At 42.4% G+C, this 18,882-nt stretch overlaps 1 protein-coding gene and 1 pseudogene across 8 annotated transcripts in view; both read right to left on the bottom strand.

Moving 5' to 3' along the window:
• Positions 1-2,521: 2,521 nt before the first annotated feature.
• Positions 2,522-18,882, bottom strand: part of Adat1 (adenosine deaminase tRNA specific 1) — a 35,847-nt gene continuing 19,486 nt past the window's right edge. For 3 of the 8 annotated variants that reach the window (XM_078032691.1, XM_078032690.1, XM_078032692.1), the window contains 2 exons: positions 15,995-16,081; positions 3,323-3,731 (listed from right to left, as the gene is read on the bottom strand). In XM_078032691.1, the coding sequence (XP_077888817.1) occupies positions 3,584-3,731; positions 15,995-16,081 (235 nt within the window). In that variant the 3' untranslated portion in view covers positions 3,323-3,583. Of the gene's footprint in view, positions 3,273-3,320; positions 3,732-10,704; positions 13,846-14,099; positions 15,847-15,994; positions 16,082-18,882 lie in introns of those variants that run through there. The other 5 variants (XM_078032693.1, XM_078032696.1, XM_021721745.3 and 2 more) reach the window with 4 other exon arrangements.
• Positions 10,705-13,278, bottom strand: LOC144371077 (histone H3.3A-like; annotated as a pseudogene).

The raw sequence follows: 18,882 nt of genomic DNA on the forward strand, positions 1-18,882 counted from the left end.
TTTCCTGCAAAACTGTCCCCAAATCTACCATCATTTCTTTTTATTTGCTGACTCCTAGTCCTCTGCACTTCCTACTCTGCTCCTGAGAATGTTGTGCCCTTCCCCAAGGCTGTGCTATTCCACTGTGAAGTCACTTGCCATCGCTCCTATCAAGGAGCACATGATGTCTACCCTTATCCAGTACCTTGGGGGCAGGATACAAGGACTGGCACACTTATAAGGCTCAGGAGGGATAGGACCAGCCCTCCTTGGACCTGAGAGCCTACTCAGCAAGCGCTAACCCATCTTAATTTTGCAGCAGTGTCTGAAACACACTGTCGTGGAATGGGCTTGTGGACCAGAGTCAAAGGCAGCCCAAGGATCTCTTTCAAGGAGAATGAACTCACTCTTCATTAGACTGAATTATAGAAAGCTTTTAAAAGCACAACTGCCAGGCATGGTGGCGCAGGCCTGTAATCCCAGCAGCTCAGGAGGCCCAGACGGGAGAATCGTGAGTTCAAAGGCAGCCTCAGCAATGGCGAGGCACTAGGCAATTCAGTGAGACCCTGTCTCTCAATAAAATACAAAATGGGGCTAGGAATATGGCTCAGTGGCCAATGCCCCCAAGTTCAACCCCTGGTACCCACAAAAAAAAAAAAAAAAGAAAGTACAACTGACTCCTTTTCATCTTTATTTCTTAGGAAAAAAACCCCAATCTTAGTTGCTGACACTGAGGCAAAGCCACGCTTTCCGTAGGAGGTCTCTACATGCCTCTGTGATCAGGCCTGTTCCCCCTCCTCAGCCCCTGGAGAGGCTGCTGCTCCAGATGTGGGAGGCAGCACCATATGGAAGCCAAGGTGCACGTGCCTGGCGTGCAGCAAGAGGCTCCACAAATCTGTCCAGTTTTCTTCTCCTGAGAACAGATTCTTACATTTTTAGCAAAAGCTCTCAGAAGTCAGGACTACAAGTTGGAGTCACTTCTGAGCAGAAGGGGCAGGTCTCGGCTGGAGTTCCACATGCTAGTCACTGTCAGCATGGCAGACACCCTCCTCTTCCCTGTGCTGTGTATTATTTTGGCACATCCCTGTGACCCCACTGCCAAGTGTGTTATGGAACTCCCATTTCAAAGACGAGGGCACTGACATTCTAAGAATGCAGTTACCTACCCAAGAGCACACAACCAGTACATCCTACAGTCACAATTCAAACTCAAGTCTAATGCCAAAACCCACCTTTGTTCTACTAGATCAGATGGTTGAAATGAAGGCCTGTGTTTGCATGTAATTCAAAGAAGTGTACAGAAAAATCCTATTTTCTTGTTGGGTTTAATGAAACATGCCTTTAATCCCAGCTACTCAGGAGGCTAAGGCAGGAGGACTGCAAGTTTGAGGCCAGCCTGAGTCAACTTAGTGAGACCCTATCTCAAAATTTAAAAATGGGAAAAAAGGGGGGTTGGGGATGTAGTTTAGTGGTAGAGTGACCCTGGATTCAGTCATCAGTACCCCCTGCTCCCTCCAAAAAAAATCCATTTTCTTGCTTCTCCTGAAAAAAATTCTTAGAATCTGGCAACAATTAGATGGAACAAATAAAAACAAAACAAAACCCTCCTGTGTGAACAAGAAATATACTTCCCAGTTAACCGCACGTGCTTTCCTTTTCCCTTTCTCTTTTTCTTTTTTGGTACTGGGGGTTTAACCCAAAGGCAATTTATCACTAAGCCACATTTATCACTAAGTTTTTATTTTGAAACAGGGTCTTTGTAATTTGCTTAGGGCCTTGCTAAGGTGCTAAGGCTGGCCTTGAACTTGTAATCCTCCTGTTTCAGTCTCCTCCTATCTCAGTCTCCAAAGCCACCACGCCTGGCTCCACTTGCTTTCTTTATTTCCTACTCCTGAAGATATCTGGGTTTATGGCCCTTTACCACAGTATTATTTTAGGACAGAATTCTGCCAAAGTATATGCCAACAAAATACTAACCCATGTCTGGGCTACTCCAACAAAACATCATAAACTAGATTCACTTCTCAGTGCTGAAGGCTGGGAGGTCTAAGATTAAGGTAGCAGATTTCCCTGATTCTTAGATGGCCATCTTATTATATCCTCACAAGGCAGAAGAGACAGGGAATTACCCTGGGGTCTCTTGTAAAGGAGCTAATCCCATTCATGAGGGCTCTTCCCTTAAGACCTAACCACCTCCTAATACCACCACATGGGGAGTTAGGATTTCAGCACATACAGTTTGCGGGCACACAAGCACTCACACCTTAGCAACTCACATAAGGCGCAGAGCTCGGCTGCGCCATCTGCCTGCTTGGCACAGGTGGGCGAGCACGGTCAGGGCGGTTTAGATTGTGCTGCTGCCATTCCTTCACCCCCGTCCAGCTGGTCTCTCGGCCCAACAGTTAATGACATGCTAGGACAGAAGGACATTCACAGTGGCACTGGATAAGCTGAGGAACAAATACAGCATGAAAAGAGCGACTGGAGGTGGAAACAGTCCACAAGAGGCGAAAATAAGAAAGGGAAGATGAGGAAGCCTGCGTGGGAGGGACTTTTGTATTTTGGCAGGGACTTTACATCTAAGCGGGCTCTTCTTAATCAACAAAATGGAATTCAAAGCAAAGGGGCAAACTAGATTGAGCCCGAATCTGCTGTGGGGTGAAGCTTAGGCTGCTGGCCGTATCATTTCTCAGAGATCTCCTGAGAGGGTGCACATAAAGGTCTGTTGTGGAACTGAAGACAGATGCCGGGAATGGGCTCAGTGATCCGCTGCGTTGTCAGGTCGGTTTCACCACCAAGGGGCCCACTGTACCTCTCCCGCAGGGACACTGCTGGGTTTCAATGTGCTTTTCATTCTCTTGGCTGCCTGAGTAAGTGACCATCACTGTTTCCATTGTGAGCTCTTCCCCTTGGGGAATGAGCCAAAGTCCAGTGAACTCGTGCTTGAGACCAATTATTTGGCAGTCTGAGTTCCCTCTTGGAGTGATTTTCTGCTTCTGCCTTGTTTCCCACAGAGACACTCTGCTACACTTGGGCTTTGAAAAGCAGTGAACAGGCTTAGTTCTAGAAGATGACTCCTATCTCTGCTGGCCCATCTGGACAAGTGGCAAAATGTCCATATCTGAATCCAGAGCCTGGGTTACCAGATTAAGACAAAAGTTTTTTCCATTTCTCCCATATCCATATCACCAATATGACTACTGCGGCCATCTGTATGTCACAGCATAAATAGGTAGAGTTCTTGAAAGTTTCTCATTGCGTTATATATCCAATTAAATTTTCTTTATGAATATCTAAAAAGAACAAATAAAAAAAAGTGAAAAACATTTTTATGATAGCCAGGTGTAGTGTCACATGTGTTTAATCCCAGGCACTCAGGAGGCTGAGGCAGGAGGATCACAATTTCAAGCAAGACCAGCCTGGGCAATTTAGTAAGACCCTTCCTTTAAAAAAAATAAAAAAGAGCAATCTTATTGTACTATAGCATCCTAATTCCTGGGACTTCATTTTGTGGAGCAGATGAGAGGTCAGAAGTCACCACATCCACATAGGAGGTTGATGGCAGAATCAACAGAACACAATTCCTTCAATATCTAGACCCAAGTCATTCAATTGTACCAAGTAGCAGATAAGAAATTGTTTTAAAGGGCTGGGGATGTGGCTCAAGCGGTAGCATGCTTGCCTGGCATGCGTGCGGCCCGGGTTCGATCCTCAGCACCACACACAAAGGAAGATGTTGTGTCCGCCAAGAACTAAGGAAAAAAAAAAAAGATTAAAAAAAATTGTTTTAAAATTTCAAAAAAATTTTTTTAGTTGTTGACAGACCTTTATTTTATTCACTTATTTATGTGGTGCAGAGAATTGAACCCAGTGCCTCACACGCGCAAGGCAAGCACTCTACCACTGGGCCACAACCCCAGCCTCCCCAGCAAGGAATTTTGTTTTTAAAACACATTTCAAATTGAGGTATGATTACATACAAAAATATAGACCTTAATAAATGTAAACAAATATTTACACCCAAGGAATCAACACTGCAATTAAAACAGCATGTTTGCCTCATCTAGAGAGTTCTGTTGTGCCACCCTCTACGGCTCCCTCCCCAACATCAGGCACCAACCACTGCTCCGACTTCTGTCCTCTTCCATTAGTTTTGTGGTGGGAATCAAACCCAGGGCTTCCCATGGGCTAGGCAGGCGCTGGGCACTGAGCTACACCCTCAGCCTCTGAATGACTGCCTGCTGCCCTGAGGTGTTTCCTGGCAGAATGTCCCCCTCTCCTTTGGGAGCACAGGTAATCCTTAAGATTGGTTTTGGATCCATCCTGATAGCCTTAGAGGAAGGCAGTCTTAGCCTCATATGGACATATCTTGGTTTAGGGAGATTCGTGTGCACAGGAATGTGAAGGCCAACTATGCTCCCTTAATATGAGCTCTATAAAAACCCTTCTTGTGGAAAATGAAGATGCTTTCTCCAAAATATCTGCCTCCTTGGCTCTTTATCCGGCCATTCCTTCTGGAAAACTGGCTTGGTTTCTCTGGGAGATCTGCCTAAGCCCTTGAAGGCGGCACATACACATTAACTTTCCACTTGGAAGCCACTTCCCTGTTCCACTGCTTTGTGCCCAATGGGACTGTCCTGACAGCTGTGGCTTTCTCATCATCCCAGGGGGGCTGTGGGGCTTGGAAAGATAATTCACTTGTCAGAAAAAGAAGTGGGTTTTAGAAACTGGAAAACTTTGGCTAAGGCTTGCTCGGAACATTGTCTTAAGAGCCAAAAATGTTGTCAAGGTCCAGGTGGAAACAGCTTTCCATTGGCCACAGGCAGAGCGGAATCAGACAGGACCTGCGTTTCTTCTGACACAGGCGCTGGCGGCCAGAGCCACCCATTTTCTCCACAGCAGCTTAGTTTCCCCAGACAGTGAGCTCATGCTTGGCGCTGATGAACGCCACTAAAAAAAGCATTTAACCCCATGGTTTGTGGCACAAATGACTACATGTAGTATATATCCAAAACTATTAAAATCAACCAAGTTTTAAAAACTCGAAGGAAAAGACACATACGTAGTCGTGACATTAGAACCTACTTATGAACCCAGGACAAAAAGCAGCAGTAATGCTGAAAGTGTAACAGTCCCCGAAAGAGCCAAATCTACGAAGGCTTTTTGTTATTTGGTTAGTGGGGAGAGAATTTTGTGCCAGGCACAGTGGCATACACCTGTAATCCTAGAAACCTGGGAGGCTGAGGCAGGAAGATCTAAGTTTGAGACCAGCTGGGGTAACTGAGTTTTATCTAAAAATAAAATTTTAATAGGGCTGGAGCTGTAGCTCAGTGGCAGAGGATCCTTGGGTTTAATCCCTAGTACCAAAAAAAAAAAAAAAAAAAAGAGGACAATTCTGTGGAATTACAAGCAGAACTGCTTAAAGCATGTTGTGAGATCCTCCAACCCTGTACAACACTCCCAAGGCAATTTTGCTTTTCCTTCCTCCCTCCTTCCCCCACTTCCTTCCTTTACTTCCTCTCTCCCTCCCCTTCCTTTCTTCCTTTTTTCTGTACCAGGGACTGAACCCAGGAGTACTTAACCACTGAACCACACCCCCCTAGCCCTTTTTTTTCTTTTGGAAGAGGGTCTCATTATTGTTTAGGGCCTCCCTAAATTGCTGAGGCTGGCTTTAAACTTGTGATCCTTCTGCCTCAGCCTCCCAAGTCACTGGGATTATAGGCATGCACTACCATGCCCAGCTTTTTTGGTGTTTCTATGGTTTAAAATTCAGAAAACTTTATGTAATAACTTAAAAGATTTATTAGCTCAGTAGTAGAGCATTTGCCTACTGTGCCTAAGAGGCCCTGGGTTTGATTTCTCCAGTTCTAAAAAATAGAAAAAATTAAGAGGGAACATCATCCTGTATATTTGGCAGATTACACAGAATTGTATTTACTTTGAATTTTATTATATTCATTTGGTAAGTGTATCCATAGCTCACCTGTTGCTATGAGGTGAAGGACATCCAAATATGTGGATAGTATTTGACTGTAAGCTGGCTTCTGGACTGGCCGTTTCTGCACTGACCAGATTCTTATTTATTTGTTATATCAACTTCAACCAACTAGCAAAACTGCCTGAAAGGGTCTTGGGATGTTTATTAAACATAAAAAGCATTCACCCCTGAACCCAGATAGATCATTCAGGTCTTGGGCCCAGGCAAGAGCTGACTGATCCAGCGGGGCTCAGGGGTGAATGTCTGATCCGTCCCAGTAAGCACGTCAGATTCACCCTTACAATGGCAGGCATTCTGGCTGTGAGCTGGCTGTGCTCGGCATCATACTGAAATGCAAAAAGGCCCACAGGACATAGGACGTCATCTCCTCTTCTTTCCATGAGGAATCAAAATTTAGTTCTTGCTGATTATTCTATTTTTGTGGCACTGGAGATCAAACACAGGCCCTCAGGAATGCTAAGCACGTGTTCTACCACTGAGCTCCATCCCCCAAACTCCAACTAAGGGGCAGTATGTTGGGGCTGGAGATGCTGCTCAGTATAGAGCATTTGCCTGGCATATGTGAGGTTCTGGACTCCATTTCTCAGCACCACAATCAATCAAAGAAATGAATAGGCACTATATTAACATGGTTTAAATTTTTGAAAATAACAAAACACAAAGGATTTTCAGTATAAATTCTCCTCCTACTTCTGGGTCCCAGTCACTTCCTTTCCCTTCTCAGAGTCCCTGTGTGATGGTTGTTTTTTTGTGTATTTATTCAGATATTTTAGCATATATGAGCAAAAAAATAAACCTTTACCTTTCATCCTTTTAAAAAATAGAAATGGCATGTTGTAATCCTGTTGTGTACTCATTATATTTAGAAATAAAACTAGGATGATATATATATATATTTTTTTAATTTTTTTTGGTACTGGGAATTGAACCCAGGGGCACTTTACCACTGAGCTACATCCCCAGTCTTTTTAAATTTTTGAGACAGGGCCTCACTAAATTGCTGAGGCTGGCTTTGAACTTGGGATCCTCCTGCTTCAGCCTCCTGAGTTGCTGGGATTATAGGCATGTGCCTCTGCATAATATGCCATATCATATTTAAATGAAGAAAAATCACATATTCATTTAAGTTTTCTTTTTTTATATATCTTTATTTTATTTATTTATTTGTGGTGCTGAGAATCAAACCCAGGGCTTCATACATGGTAGGCGAGTGCTCTACTTCTGAGCCACAACCCCAGCCCTCATTTAAGTTTTGAACCAGCAATTCCACTTCTAAGAATCTATCCAAAAGATACAGTGGCTAAAATACAAATTGTTGTATGTAGGCTATTCACAGAACACATCAAAAGGGAAGAATGAGAGCCGGGTGTGCTGGCACCCTTGAACCCAAGGGTGCTTACCACTGAGATACATCCCCAGGCCTTTTTATTTTTCATTTTGGGATAGGGTCTTGCTAAGTTGCGGAGGCTGGCCTGGAACTTGTGATCCTCCTGCCTCCAGAGTCACTGGGATCACAGGCATGCACCACCACGCCTGTTTGGAAGACCTCTTTAGTTTCACCTTAAGAGGAAAAAAAGGAAACCTAATTTTTTCTTTGAAATCATAAATATTTTACATAAATTTAATTTTTAAAAAGCATCCCTAAAAAGTGAAAGCAAAATGAAATAACATTAACTGTGTGTAGATTTGGAGCAATATCTAGAGAGAGGAACTATTAACTTGAAAATACCGTTGCCTGAGGAGGGTTTCTCAACTTCAGCACTACTGATGTTGATCCTGGTAATCTGGGGCGAGTGGGGGGCAGTCATAGGATGCTTCATAGGATGTTAGCAGCATCCAAAGCTCAGATGATCTTCCATAATTGGCCACACTTGTACCATCACATATCATTGCTAGGAGATTTGGTCACTGTCCACGTGCCTAACACTGGGATAGTGTTTGAAAATATAAACTGTATTAGTATTATTCAGGTGTAGTGAGGCCAAAGAACAGGAGATGACTGCCACTCACAAGAGAGCTCACTACACTCACAGATCACAGGAGGGCAAGGCGTGCCACAGGAGCCACGGAGGGAAGAACCAGGGTCAGTTAGGAGGCAGAGGGAGTGAGGGATAAAGTGGGTGAGAGCCTTTATTATGGTTTCCATTGGAAGAGAGGGGACAAGGCCGAGTAAGCAGGCTCTAGTGCTATGGGCTTGTTAGCTTTCTGTCACTGTGACAAAATTCCTGAGATGACCAACTTAAAAACAGGAGAGGCTAGCTTGCCCTGAGAAGGGCAGTCTTTTGGTTTACAGTTTTGAAAGTTTTAGTCCAGGGTCTGCTGGCCCTGCTGCTTTTGGGTCTGTGGTAAGGAAGTACATCATGGCAGTGAGGATGTGGTAAACTGCTCACTTGTGACAGCTGAGAAGTAAAAAGGGAGAGCACGGGGCTGGAGTCCCACTGCCTCCTTTGAGGGCACATCTCCAGTGACTGAAGACTTCCCACCACCCTCCTCCGGGGTCAAGCTGGGAATCCAGCCTTCAATGCACAGGCCATTGGAGGCAACTATAGCTGGCTTGTCCCAGTTTCCTAACACCTGACCCTGAGTATCAGAGCAGAAGCATAGTGGCTCAGAGTGTGAGTCCCATAAAGGAGATGGTTGGGGTATGGCTCAGATTGCTTGTGTCATATCAAAGCATGCACTCACTCTGTAGGAAACAGCTAGCTTGCCCTGGGAGGGCAGTATCTTCAGGGTCAGCCAGCCAAGTCCCTCCTCCCCTCCATGACAAAGCATCAGAAACACAGGGTTAATACACGGGGGACAATCAAAAGCTTGGGTGTGTTTTCTCTTAGACTTTACTCATGTGCTTTTCCTTTCGCTGACTTTAATCTGTACTCTTTCTCTACAGTAAGCAGGAATACTGAGTCTAACAGCTTTTCTGGTTCTGTAAATCCATCCAGTGAATCATGGAATCTGAGGGTAATCTTAGAGATCCCTGACACAGCTGCTAACAATCAAAGGTGAGAGGGTGGTGGGATAGATCAACTGACCCCACAGAAAGGGTGACCACCACATATGAAGGTCCTTTTGATATGATGCAACTCGAGTACACAGAATCACCTACAAAGTGTTCACACTGAATCAGCTGACCCTGGATCATTATAATTAAGTCTCTACATATAACTGCAAATGTACAGGAAATATGGCAGCAAGAGGAACCTGAAGAAAATAAGCAATCAAATCAAAACATGGGAAAATTTACAAGACAATAACCCATTTTTCGATACATAAAAAGGAAGATATAGAGTTATGGATTCTTTTTTTTTTAAATATTTATTTATTTTTTAGTTATTGGCAGACACAACATCTTTGTTTGTATGTGGTGCTGAGGATCGAACCCGGGCCGCACGCATGCCAAGCGAGCGCGCTACCGCTTGAGCCACATCCCCAGCCCCGAGTTATGGATTCTTTAAAAGACATATCAAATACCCTGGGTAGGCCTTGTTTTGATCCTAATTTGGACAAATCAATACTCATAACAATAAACAGTGTGTTGTCCTTTGAGCTTTTTCCCATATGGACATTATGCCTGTGCTTGCCTAATGCCATTGCCAGACATGGAGGCTTCAGAGATAGGTGGCCTGTCTTAGGTATTCTGCCATTAGCCTATAGCGGATGTTTGTTTGTTTGTTAAGTCTGAGTAATACATTCTTGGGGACCCATCACACTATTCTATATGTGCCTCTTTAAAAGTTTCTGGCGAGGTGTGATAGCACACTCCTGTAATCCCAGCAAATTAGGAGACCGAGTCAGGAGGATCACAAGTTCAAGAATAGTCTCACCAACTTATCAAGGCCTTAAGCAACTTAGCGAGACTGTCTCAAAAAAAGGGGGCAGAGGATATGGCCCAGTGGTTAAGTGCCCCTGGGTACAATCCCTGGTACAAAAAAAAAAAAAGACGGTGGGTAAAAGCTCCTGCCCAGGTGGATACCTGCTGTTATAGTGTGGGTTTGCTGTCAGGAAAAAGAATCCCCCGGATTAAAGCAGAATACTGCAGAGCCTAGCCTTCAGGTAGTGGTGTTTTTGCCTTTCTTACTAGCTATCTAAAAGGATTTATTATGGAAAAAAATCAATTATGATTTATTGTAAAAAAAAAAAAAAGATTTATTGTGTCAAAAATGTATTACTCCTGGGCTGGGGACAATTGATAGAGTGCTTGCCTTGCATGCACAAGGCCCTGGGTTCAATCCTCAGTATGAAAAAAAAAAAAAGTATTTCTCCTATAATTAAAAATTATAATTAAGAATATATATTCACACAAAAACTTATCTATGAGCCGGGTACAGTGGTGCACACCTGTAATCCCAGTGGCTTGGGAGGCTGAGACAGGAGAATCAAGAGTTCAAAGCCAGCCTCAACAACTGTGAGTTGCTAAGCAACTAACTCAGTGAGACCCTGTCTCTAAATACAATTCAAAATAGGGCTAGGGATGTGGCTCAGTGGTTAAGTACCCATGAGTTCAAACCCTGGTACCAAAAACAAACAAACAAAACTTGTCCATGAATGTTTACAGAAGCACTATTCACAAGAGCCAAAAGTAGAAATGATCCAAATGTCCATCAAATAATGATCTAATTTAAAAAAACATTATATATCCATACAACTAAACATTTCATAAAAAGGAATAAAGTACTGATTCATACTTCAACATGAATCTTGAAAACATTATGCTAAATGAAAGAAGCCAGTCACAAAAGACCACATGTTGTTTTATTCCATTTACATGTAATGTTCAGAACAGGCAAAATCACAGACAGAAAATAGATTATTGGTTGCCATAGGGCTGGGGAGTTCAGAAAAAATGAGGACAGGCTGATAATAGGTATTATACTAGGTTGAATAGGTTGAACAGTATCCCCCCACAAATTTCACATCCATCTGGAACCTCAGAATTTGACTCTGTTTGGAAATAAGGTCTTTTTTTTTTTTTTTTGCCGTCAATAAGAAATTTACTTGTTTTAAAAAATCCAAATGCTGGCATTGTCCAGAAAAATTTAAGAGTTTTATTTATAATTGTTATAAAGTTGAACTGCTGAAACCTGTTCACTGAAACATTTTGACTTGCCTTAATGCTTTACATCCCGCATTTATATTAAAAATTCACACACAAATGAAAATGAAAAAACGGCCAATACCTGATTTCTGTCCCCTATTTTTCCACTCGCAATCATATACTTAGGTACCTTTTGACCCCATGGAAAAAAATATCTAACGTTCAGAACTACCAATAACAGGAAGAAGAGGAAAAAAAAATTTTTTTTTGAGAATGAAATGTTTCCCATCATAGTGAATTCTTAAGCACGTTCTCCACATATGCGGCGTGCTAGTTGGATGTCTTTTGGCATAATTGTTACACGTTTGGCTTGGATAGCACACAGGTTGGTGTCTTCAAAAAGGCCAACCAGATAGACCTCACTTGCCTCCTGCAAAGCACCAATAGCTGCGCTCTGGAAGCGCAGATCTGTTTTGAAGTCCTGAGCAATTTCTCACACCAGACGCTGGAAGGGGAGTTTGCGAATCAGAAGTTCAGTGGACTTCTGATAACGTCTAATTTCACGGAGTGCCACAGTACCAGACCTGTAACGATGAGGTTTCTTCACCCCTCCAGTACAGGGCGCACTCTTACGAGCGGCTTTTGTAGCCAGTTGTTTCCTGGGTGCTTTACCACCGGTTGATTTGCGGGCAGTCTAGCTTTGTACGAGCCATGGTAGAAAGACCTCCTTACTTACCCCCCTTCTCCTTCGGCTGGAGCTCGGTGAGCTAGAGGCAGCCCTGGCATTAGAGAGCGGCGGCTGCGAACACCTGGAAATAAGGTCTTTGCAGATGTAGTTCACTGAAATCAGAGTGAATTAGGATGGGCCCTAATTCACATGACTGGAGTTCTTACAGGGCCAGGTAAAGACAGAGGTATACAAAGGGAAGAGAGCAGGTGAAGACCGAGGCAGAAACTGGAGTAAAATAGCTAGGCCAAGGACGGCCAAGGACTGTTTTGAGCCAGCAGTGCCAAGGAAGAAGCAGGGAAGGATCCTTCCTAGGTTTAGAGGGAACATAAGTCCCATTCAATTTTTTTATTTTAGGGTAGGGGTACAGGGGATTGAACTCAGGGGCACCTGGTCGCTGAGCCACATCCCCAGTCCTATTTTTGTATTTTATCTAGAGACAGGGCCTTACTCGTTGCTTGGCACCTTGCTTTGGCTGAGGCTGGGTTTGAGCTCACAATCCTTCTGTCTCAGCTTCCTGAGCCACTAGGATTACAGGCATGTGCCACCATGCCCAGTCCCATTCAATTTTGACACCTGATTTTGGATTTCTAGATTTCAGATATGACAGAATTATTTCTATTGTGTTGGAGCCATGCAGCTTGTGGTAGGTACTTTACTAAGAAAGTCCTTGAAAACTAACATGAAGTTTTTTTATAGGGGTGATCAAAATGTTCTACGGTTGATGGCTGTGTAACTGTGGATATTCTAAAAATCACTAACTTGTATACTTTAAGTAGGTGAATTTTATGGTATGTGAACTATAGCTCAATAAAGCTGTTATTAAGAAATATTTAAAATTATTAAGAATGCCAACCTTGAGTGACTCCAACATAGAGAGCTGTTATTTTCAGTCCAATGTTATTAAAGGTGAGAAGAAGCTGAGAGCTAAGATGTTAGTCCAACAGGATTGGTTGCTAGGTCTGTTGCTGATTTACTATAGGGACTTGTGGCCTTTTAGACAGAACTCTTAGCTGTCAGAAAACCAATGCCAAGAGGCTTAATCAAAACAATAGGAATACAGGGGCTGGGGATGTGGCTCAACTGGTAGCGTGCTCGCCTGGAGTGCGTGTGGCCCGGATTCGATCCTCAGCACCACATACCAACAAAGATGTTGTGTCTGCTGAGAACTAAAAAATAAATATTAAAAATTAAAAAAAACAAAACAATAGGAATCTGTGCCACTAACTGAGGTCCAGAGTGGCTGCTAGCTTCAGGCATCCAAATCATGTCCCTAGAGCTTGGTCCTCCTGGCTGCTTTCCTCCTCCCCTGGCTGTCTCTACTTGGTAGGAAAAGTCGGCCACCACAGTTCCAAGACTAGGTAGCCCTCACACCTCTGACCAAAAGAGAATCTTTCTTGACAGTGCTGAAAACAGGGCCGTCGAGAGCAGGCCCACATTCCTGAGCCCCGGAGTCCAGTTAGCCTCAACCAAGCCTGACTGCTGAGGCCTGAGAAAAGGATGGCTCCCCAGAGGTAGAGAGGCTGGGGATACGAAATTCATGTTCTCTAAGCCTGATGAGCTGTAAGGCTTCAGATAGCACACATCATTTCAGTCCAATAAATACTTGCTGAATCAGTGTAGAAACACATAAAACTGAGCTGCTGGAGAGTGATTTTATAGCGTCATGTTCCAAACTCTAATTTTGAATTGTAGAGAAGCAATAAAATACAATGGAACTCAGATGCCCAGGTCATCAGTGAGATGCCATTTTAGCAAAGAGCTTCTTCAGCTCTCAGTCAAGTATAGACTGCTATGTTCTGGATTCCATCTACATTATACAAAATGAGGTTCAGTCCTCTGGGAGGAGGTTTTTTTTTTTTTTTTTTTTTTTTAATTTAGCCATTAGAAAAGCTTAAGGATTATCCTGCATGAAGGAAGAGGCAGTCAACATGAAGAGTCCTGCTACCAGCAGATCTTCTAAAAACTTCTCTTTCTCATTTAAACTGGTGATAGTCTGGTGGGTTTCTGATCCAGGATGCAAAGGCTTGCTTCCGAAGTGCGCTCCAGGCTTCCTGGTAAGCAGATGCAGCCTCCTTATGCTCCTGGTAGGTGTCCAACTTCTGCAACCTAATGCACACATACCAACACAGGTTCTCATGGAACCACTCACCCTTGGGGCCCAAGACACCTGGCCAAGTAGCTGGAGAAATTGTATTGAGAGACCAGAAACAGAAGGATGTCACTGTACTTCCCCAGAGCAACTGTCTCAAATATAAAAAAGGCTGGAAATGTAGCTCAGTGGCAGAGTGCTCCCTTAGCATGCAGGAAGTCCTGGGTTCAGTCCCCACTATTGTAAAAGGAAAACTCCTATCATATACATATTTTCCTATATATTGCCAGACAACATTCTTCCCAAATCCCTTAGCCACCTCTGACTACTAAAGAATTTTCTAAAAAAAAATTTTTTTTGTTTTTGGTACCACGGATTGAACTCAGGGGCACTCGACCACTGAACCACATTTTGTATTTTATTTAGAGACAGGGTCTCACTGAGTTGCTTAGCACCTCGCTGTTACTGAGGCTGGCTTTGAACTCAATTCTCCTGTTTCAGCCTCTTGAGCTGCTGGGATTACATGCGTGCACTACTGCACCCAGCTAAAATTTTCTAAAATTTTAAGACAGTCTCACTAAATTGCCCAGGCTGTCTTTAAACTTCCAATCTGCTTGCCCCTCCTGGGATTATAGGTTTGCAGCAATGCATTTGGCCTGACAGACTCTTTGACCAAACTGAGTCAGAATCCTTTGAGTTCTTTTTTTGACTGTCCTTGACATTAGGCTTTGCCCTTAGCCCTCTAAGTCAAGTTAGCTCTCTAAGCAAGAATTTTGCTGGGTCAGTTTAGCAAAAAAAATCTCCCACCACCCTTGCTATTAGATCACCGCCAAAATTAAACTCTTTACCCCACTCTTGTTATCTTCAGCAAGAACTTCCTGTGTGTTAGGCCCAGGAAGACTCCCCAACTAGTCTTGTTGTTTCTGCTTAGTAATTTCCATCCACCAATCCCTTCCCCTGCTCCTTGGCTTTAAGTCTCTACTTGTCCTTATATTTGCAGCTGAGCCCAGTCTATATTCCACCATAGCAGTCCCTCCTAAATGGTGTTTCTTAGCCTCTTGAATAAGTATATGAATAATGTTTTTTAAAAATATTTTTAGTTACATTTGAACACAATACCCTTATTTTGTTTATTTATTTTTTATGTGGTACTGAGGATAGAATCCAGTGTTTCACACATTAGGCAAGTGCTCTACCAGTAAGCCACAGCCACAGCACTAATGATTTCTTTAATGTGTATCTCATAGAATATTTTTATCAAATACAATTAGTTACCAGTTATAAAAACTCAATAATAAGCTAGGTCTTAGTCAAGTGGTTTACAGGCAATATTTCACATATTCTCAACTATCTTATGACATGATTAATGAAACTACTCCTCTTATGGCCAAAGAAGCAGAGGTTCATGTCTCATTAATTCACTTTTATCCTGTTTTTACTCTTTTGTTCTATGGCAAGATCTGAGGAGACCCAAGTTATTTGCTGGTCACAGCACAGAGAAAAGTTGCTTTTTTAAAAAAAATATCATTTTTAGTTGTAGCTGGACACAATACCTTTGTTTATTTATTTTTATGTGGTGCTGAGGATCAAACTCAGGGTCTCACACGTGCTGGGCAAGCACTCTACTGCTGAGCCACAATCCTAGCCCATAAAAGTTCTTCTTTTAGCAGACATTGATTTCAGTTGTTTGATCAATTTCCTACAGTTAAGGGGTGGGGATCCATATATATGACAACCTGAAACTTTACCTGTGTACTGTGCTCCTGAAAACGGCTATGGTGCAAAATCTTCTAGAGCAGTATAGCACCTACCTAGCCCTAGCTTCAATCTCCACCAAACATCACCAAAAACAAAACAAAACAAAACAAAATCCACATCTCTATCACCTGTTTTATGTTTGTGGTCACTGCAAAAAAATTGATTTTGTTTCTATGACTTAAGACTCAAGAATGTCCCCCTTGTTCACTTCAGCAAGACCAGACACAAACCTTCCAAATTCCCATTCTCTGCAGGCAGAGCTGTGGGTACAGAAGAACATGTGGTCAATAATTAAGTGCCCAACTGGCTTGCTGAACCGCCATTCTTGCCAAAGCTTCCTGCTGTTCACAAGCCCAAACCAAAACAGAAATGTTCCCAAACATGAAAAATGTGGGTCAACAGCGTCACCTGAGGGAGTCTGGCCACTTGTCTTCTGAAATGCTGCTCAGCAGCTTCTGGAATGATCTGAAGAGTTCCACTTTGCTGATTCGGGATCTGCTCAGAAAAAGAAGGCACAGATGATTGCTTATGTACTAGGCCCCTATTCAGAGATATAGGCCATACATGGTATTTAGGTTTGAAAGTGTCAGAGCCCCCTTCTGTCCGTACTTGGCAAGGAGAAAATCTAGACTTGGGATGTCTGATCAGGTTGAAGTACAAAAAATGACTCAGTTTAAGAAATGTCATTAGCACAGGAATCATTAAGGTAACATACTCAATGGAGTACACTGAGAGAGTTCCTAAGACACACCTGGTTACCTTCTTTCTTCTTCTTCTTCTTCTTCTTCTTCTTTTTTTTTTTTTTTTTTTTTTAATATGCTACGGATCAAACCCAGGGCCTTAAGCATGCTAAGCAGATATTCTGAGCTACACACCAGCCCCCCAAATTTTTTTCCCTTTGAGATGGGAACCTGTTATGTTGTCTAGTAGCTATTCCTTTTAAAGGAGCTTGTCTGTGTCAGTAATATGGTTTACAAGAGGTGGAAAACTCAAGAGACATGAGTGTTGTTCCTTGTGTGAACTGTAGTTCTAAGTTCATTTGGACCAGCCACCCGAAACAGAGTCTATAGGCATTCTGGGCTTCTAGAGGCCAAGCCACTGCTCCCAGACAACAAACTTCTGGACAGATGTCAGACTGTTAATACTTAAAGAGTGAATGAATGACTGCTTACAACCCCACCTGGGCCTTCTTGACTGCTGCTCATCCATGCCAGATGTGCCTTGACTGTTGTGTGTTGTTTTCTTTTCCCTCATATGCACAACATATGAGATGCTTTTACAAATGGGGAAACACTGATGCGCAACAGTGTACAGTCGCATCCTTATATGCTGTACTCTGCATCGTTCTAGCAAATCATACTCTCAGCTTGGACGCACAACTGGTATGTATGAAATGGAGAATCACACATTCTGCCAAGAGCTTCCGTGCCTGGCTGGGACCTGGCCCACTTCAGGAATCACTGCTTACAGGGAACCTTGAGCCCTCACCTGGTGCTGTCCCTCGGCCTGAACTATGCTGAAGTGGCTGCTAGTACTCAGAAACATAAGACTGCTTCAACATGAAAACTAAACAAAAAACAAAGGAACTCCCCTTAACAGATTAAAGGAGAAAAATAACATGAGAAACATGTAGAAAAAACATTTGATAGAATTCAATATCCACTGAATGATTTAAAACTTTTTATCAAACTAGGAATAGGAAAAATATGAAGTTCATAAGGATGTCTATTAAAAACTCATAACACATAAATGTCCTTAAAATCATGAATAAGGAAGGGCTGGGGTTGTAGCTCAGTGGTAGAGCGCCTGCCTATATGGAAGCACTGTGTTCGATCCTTAGCACCACATAAAAAAAAAAAAAAAAACACCAAATCAATCAAATAAAGGTATTGTGTCCATCTACAACTAAAACATTAAAAAAAAAACATGAATAAGAAAAGATTCTATCCCTGTTTTTATTCAACATTGCTAGAAGGCTGTAGTCAGTAAAACAAGATAAAATAAATGTAGGAAAAGGCCTGAGGGTGTAGCTCAGTAGTAGAGCAACTGCTTAGCATTCATGAAGACCCATGTTTACTCCTCAGCACAAAACCAACCAACAAACAAAAAGATTAAGAAATAAAATCATTATTTGCAGATGACTGTGACATTATGTTTGTCAGTTCTAGTCAGTGCAGTTAAGAAAAGTAAATAAAAGGAGTAGAAGATTGGAAAGGGAACACTATCTAGAGAAGACTATCTTAGAAAATTCCAAAAGAATTCCCAAATTAATAGAATAATAAGTTAATAAGACTACTGGATTCAAGCATTAAATGCCACAAAAAGGAAAAAGATTACAAAAGCAATGACCAGAAAATGAGATAAAAATAAACTACTTAAAATAGCACCTAGGGTAGTCAACCTGCAAAATGGTCCCCAGTGATTCCTGCCTCTTGGTATTTGTACCTTTGTACAATCCCCTCCTACAGGGAAATGGGCCTGACCTGTACATAAACATTAGGATATCGTGGTGGAGTGTGACTTCTCAGGTTAGATCATAAAAGTCACCGTGACTTCTGCCTTGCTCTAGTGGATCACTTTTGTGGAGTAGGCAGCCACCATCAAGTGGCACCACTCCCCCGCCAGCAGCTGAGCCTGATCTGTGGGCCACGTGAATCATCTGTTTTGTAATGGAATCCTCCAGCCCAGTTACTCCTTCAGAGGACTATAGCCCAGCTAACATAAAGGACTACAAACTCTCAAATCTGTGAGCTGGAATTAGCTAGCTAAGCTCATCCTAAATTCTAGATCCACAGAAATTGTGAAATAAATAATAACTATTTGTTGTTGTTTTAAGCTATTTTTCTTTTGGCATTAGGGATTGAACCAAGGGGTGCCAAACCACTGAACCACTTTCCCAGCCGTTTTTATTTTTAATTTTGAGACAGGGTCTTGCTATCTTGCTTAGGGCCTTGCTAAATTGCAGAGGCTGGCTTTGAACTTGCGATTTTCCTGCCTCAGCATCCCAAGTTGCTAGGATTTATGCACAGTAAGCTGCTATTTTTGCAGCAATTTGTTATACAGCAACATATAACTAATGCACATTCATGGCATAAATCTAATAAAAGATGTGAGATATTTATATAAAGAAAATAATAAAAATTCATTGAGACTATAAAACAGCCAATAGTATGTTAAGTGATGGAATAATTCTATAAAAAATTTTCTTCTTGGGTTGCAACTATCAATAAAAAATATTATAGAATCAAAAACACTTTACTGAAAAACATCTAAGACGATCTAAATAAGTGGATACT

This window comes from Ictidomys tridecemlineatus, chromosome 15 (genome assembly GCF_052094955.1).
Source record: "Ictidomys tridecemlineatus isolate mIctTri1 chromosome 15, mIctTri1.hap1, whole genome shotgun sequence".
Taxonomy (NCBI): domain Eukaryota; kingdom Metazoa; phylum Chordata; class Mammalia; order Rodentia; family Sciuridae; genus Ictidomys; species Ictidomys tridecemlineatus.